Here is a 5,000-nt window from a genome sequence, read left to right on the forward strand (position 1 = left end):
CACAAAGAAACAGTGATCAAAAATTTCATTTGTACCTATGCTAATTGTAAAGCGACCTTGCGTTCTTGAAAGGTGCTATGTAAATCTAAGTTTCATCCATTCATTCATTCGTTCAGGTGTGTGTGTGAATTCTTTCTCACCAAAAGCTGGCTCTGTTACTGGAGTACCTGTTGTGAAACAAAATCACACAACACATATAAGCACACTGTGTGTGTATATAAGTGTGACTGTGTGTAACTATATGTGTGTGTGTATATATGTGTGTGTATTTGTACGAATATATTTGTGTATGTGTGTGTGTGTGAGTACGTATGTAAGTGTAAAAACAAACTGTACACACCAATAAAAACACAGTTAAACTGTACACACATATACAAACACAGTTGAACTGTACACACCAATACAAACAGTTAAACTGTACACACATACACATAGTTAAACCCTATTTATATGAAAGTGTTTAATATGCAAGTGCAAGTATTGTGCATGTATCCAGGTGTTTGATGTATTTTGCCTACGTGAACAGTCGTACTGATTGTATTTTACCGTGAACAGTCGTACTGATTGTATTTTGCCTACGTGAACAGTCGTACTGATTGTATTTTGCCTATGTGAACAGTCGTACTGATTGTATTTTGCCTATGTGAACAGTCGTACTGATTGTATTTTGCCTACGTGAACAGTCGTACTGATTGTATTTTGCCGTGAACAGTCGTACTGACGTGTTACCTGCTACTTCGTAATCTTCAGTCGTTCCTGCTCCGCTGTGAGTTCCACAAACTGCCGATTCATCGTCACAATCCTCCGTCACGTTAACAGGACCAGTGGTTGCTGGGTTGGTTGCTGGGGGGCTGGTGGGTACTACCGGTGTGGTTACCATGGTAGTGGTAGGAGGAAGAGGAGTGGTGGTCTCTGAAAAATGAGGGAAAACGAGGTTTCATGTCATCAGAGTTACCAGAACATGTGTCTTACGTGAAGGACACAGGGTCTCACGTGGAGAACACAGAGTCTCACGTGCAGGACACAGGGTCTCACGTGGAGTACAAAGAGTCTCACGTGGAGGACACAGGGTCTCATGTGGAGGACACAGGGTCTCACATGCAGGACACAGGGCCTCACATGGAGGACACAGAGTGTCATGTGGAGAACACAGAGTCTCACGTGGAGGACAAAGAGTCTCATGTGGAGGACACAGAGTCTCACGTGGAGAACACAGAGTCTCACGTGCAGGACACAGGGTCTCATGTGGAGGACACCTGGTCTCATGTGCAGGACACATGGTCTCATGTGGAGGACACAGAGTCTCATGTGGAGAACACAGAGTCTCATGTGGAGGACAAAGAGTCTCACGTGGAGGACAAAGAGTCTCACGTGGAGGACACAGGGTCTTACATGGAGTACAAAGAGTCTCACGTGGAGAACACAGAGTCTCACGTGCAGGACACAGGGTCTCACGTGCAGGACACAGGGTCTCACATGGAGGACATAGGGTCTCACGTGGAGGACACAGGGTCTCACGTGGAGAGGAATCATCACAAGCATTGGGAGGGCTGAGCTGTTTTCAGAATGGTCCGTCACTCACGTGGTGGATCACAGCCCAGCAGCTCCAGTCTGAGGCCCATGCCGTCCTGTGAGCCGCGATCAGGATACACTCGCAGAAAACGCATCATTAGCGGCTCAAAGGTGCGAACCTCTGGACTGTCGTGGTTCAGATTCCCTACAAACATCTGCAGAGAGGGAAGGAAAGAGATAGACAGAGACAGAGGGTGAGGCTTAGGTTAGCTGTGAGGGTGAGTGTTAGGGTGAGGGTTAGGGTGAAGGTGTTAGGGTTAGGGTGAGTGTTAGGGTGAAGGTGTTAGGGTTAGGATGAGGGTGAGTGTTAGGGTGAGGGTGTTAGGGTTAGGGTGATGGTGAGTGTTAGGCTTAGGTTAGCTGTGAGGGTTAGGGTTGGGGTGAGGGTGTTAGGGTTGATGTGAGTGTTAGGGTTGGGGTGGGGGTGAGGGTGTTAGGGTTGATGTGAGGATGTTAGGGTTGGGGTGAGGGTTTTTGGGTTGGGGTGAGGGTGTTAGGGTTGATGTGAGGGTGTTAGGGTTGGGGTGAGGGTTAGGGTGAAGGTGTTAGGGTTAACCCTCTGTCCTTATACTAATCAATATGTGTGTGTGATCAGTATTGATCAGTATAACACCAGTGTGTGTGAACAGTATTGATCAGTATAACACCAGTGTGTGTGAACAGTATTGATCAGTATAACACGAGTGTGTGTGATTAGTATTGATCAGTATAACACGAGTGTGTGTGAACAGTATTGATCAGTATAACACCAGTGTGTGTGAACAGTATTGATAAGTATAACACGAGTGTGTGTGATTAGTATTGATCAGTATAACACCAGTATGTGTGATTAGTATTGATCAGTATTGAGAAGTATAACACGAGTGTGTGTGATTAGTATTGATCAGTATAACACGAGTGTGTGTGAACAGTATTGATCAGGATAACATGAGTGTGTGTGATTAGTATTGATCAGTATAACACCAGTATGTGTGAACAGTATTGATCACCAGTATGTGTGATTAGTATTGATCAGTATTGATCAGTATAACACCAGTATGTGTGATTAGTATTGATCAGTATAACACCAGTATGTGTGATTAGTATTGATCAGTATTGATCAGTATAACACCAGTATGTGTGATTAGTATTGATCAGTATAACACCAGTATGTGTGATTAGTATTGATCAGTATTGATCAGTATTAGTATTGATCAGTATATAATTAGTATTGATCAGTATATTGTTCTCTCTCACACCTTCGGTTTATCGCTGCTCTCCTCGGGGACGTGAGTCCAGTTGGATCCGTCAGTGCTGTAACTCAGTGTGAAGCGTCTCACAAACACGTTCTTATCTCGATACTTCCCTCCCTGAATGATGAGGCCGGTGACCCAGCGGCTGGTGCCGAGGTCCAGCCCCAACCACGGACTGAATCCGGGCTTCTGCGGGACTGGAACCACCCAGCCAGATCGACCTGTCATCAGCCTGGCCTGCTCAGGTAACCACCCCCTCTCCACCTCGGGCCATACGGAGATCTGGGTGTCCAAAATCTGGCCGGAAACCATACCCAACATGCTGGAACAGGGAAAGTCTAGGAGAGATACAGAGAAATAGACAGAAAGAGAAAGGAGCATATGAACTTTTGTGACAAACTGAGAAATTCAAACAAATGCAGAGGAACTTTCTAATACATCACACTTAACAAACAAATATATGTTTTACAAAAACATTCCCATGTCTTGATTCACAAATACGTACAACTGTCCTTTGTGGAACACGTGACTTTAGGCACACTGTTAGCAGGAAAGCCTTCTGTAGAAATTTTCACAAATACACACCGACTTGTAGAAATACATTGCTCCTGAACAGTAGGTGGTGCTGTTGGTACACTTCACAAGGGAAAAGTCGCAGAGAAATAGAAGAGCTAGACTGATTCAGAGCAAGAATGAGTATCTGAAGATTTGCTAGTGAAACTGCAAAGGCAGTAAGGATTTATTACAACACTGCGCTCATCCAGTGCATTTAATTAGACCAGTGCAATCCATTTAACCTTCTCTGTGTAATCTGTTTTCCACAAACTAAGCACACAGCTTTAGTAAATAAATATTTCAAGTCAATGCTTTGTTTAAAACTCAGCATTCTGAATCATTTTTCCTCCTTTTATGTTAGCTGACATATTTAAGAACTAATTTCTTGAAAGCTTTGAGTGAAGCTGCATAAGTGAACTTACTGGACAGTCACAAATTTTATAAAAAGCGGCATAGTAAAAGCGGCATAGTTTACAGTGTCACAGTAATATGTGCCATAGATAGACATTTACATCTTACTTCTAATTAATGAACAGTGAAGTTTGTGAAGTTTACCAACAGCACCACCTACTGTTCAGGAGTGATGTATGTATGTCAGTGTGTGTGAGAATCTCGTCAGAAGGTGCAGAAGGTGCTCTTGATAAAACTGTGCCAATAGTGACATGATCCACATGAGGACAGTTTTTATGTATTTGTGAATCATTCTGTTTTTACGTATTTGTGTATCATTCAGTTTTGACGTATTTGTGAGTATATATTTGTGAATCATAACATGGGAATGTTTTTGTAAAACATTTGTTTTTTAAGTGTGACGTATTAGAAAGTTCCTCTGAATTTGTTTGAAAGTCTCATATGGATTTACGTGTTTTATATTTTAAGTTACATTTTTCATTTGTAAATCATGTGTGGTACCTGATATCTGTGTGTGTGTGTGTGTGTTAACTGTATGTGTGTGTTATCTGTGTGTGTGTGTGTGTGTGTGTGTGTTAACTGTATGTGTGTGTTATCTGTGTGTGTGTTGTGTATGTATGTATGTGTGGTACCTGATATCTGTGTGTGTGTGTGTGTGTGTGTGTGTGTGTTAACTGTATGTGTGTGTTATCTGTGTGTGTGTTGTGTATGTATGTATGTGTGGTACCTGATATCTGTGTGTGTGTGTGTGTTAACTGTATGTGTGTGTTATCTGTGTGTGTGTTGTGTATGTATGTATGTGTGGTACCTGATATCTGTGTGTGTGTGTGTGTGTGTGTGTGTGTTAACTGTATGTGTGTGTTATCTGTGTGTGTGTTGTGTATGTATGTATGTGTGGTACCTGATATCTGTGTGTGTGTGTGTGTGTGTTAACTGTATGTGTGTGTTATCTGTGTGTGTGTTGTGTATGTATGTATGTGTGGTACCTGATATCTGTGTGTGTGTGTGTGTGTGTGTGTGTGTTAACTGTATGTGTGTGTTATCTGTGTGTGTGTTGTGTATGTATGTATGTGTGGTACCTGATATCTGTGTGTGTGTGTGTGTGTGTGTGTTAACTGTATGTGTGTGTTATCTGTGTGTGTGTTGTGTATGTATGTATGTGTGGTACCTGATATCTGTGTGTGTGTGTGTTATCTGTGTGTGTGTTGTGTATGTATGTATGTGTGGTAC

The 5,000-nt window shown here is 42.6% G+C and overlaps 1 protein-coding gene across 1 annotated transcript in view; it reads right to left on the minus strand.

Annotated features, from left to right (window-relative positions):
- Window positions 1-5,000, minus strand: part of nrp1b (neuropilin 1b) — a 37,352-nt gene that overhangs the window by 5,071 nt on the left and 27,281 nt on the right. The window contains exons 9-12 of the mRNA XM_076982233.1: window positions 2,811-3,142; window positions 1,583-1,727; window positions 730-912; window positions 141-167 (exon numbers count right to left, since the gene is read on the minus strand). Of these exons, the coding sequence (XP_076838348.1) occupies window positions 141-167; window positions 730-912; window positions 1,583-1,727; window positions 2,811-3,142 (687 nt within the window). The remainder of the gene's footprint in view (window positions 1-140; window positions 168-729; window positions 913-1,582; window positions 1,728-2,810; window positions 3,143-5,000) is intronic.

This window comes from Brachyhypopomus gauderio, chromosome 19 (assembly GCF_052324685.1).
Source record: "Brachyhypopomus gauderio isolate BG-103 chromosome 19, BGAUD_0.2, whole genome shotgun sequence".
NCBI lineage: Eukaryota > Metazoa > Chordata > Actinopteri > Gymnotiformes > Hypopomidae > Brachyhypopomus > Brachyhypopomus gauderio.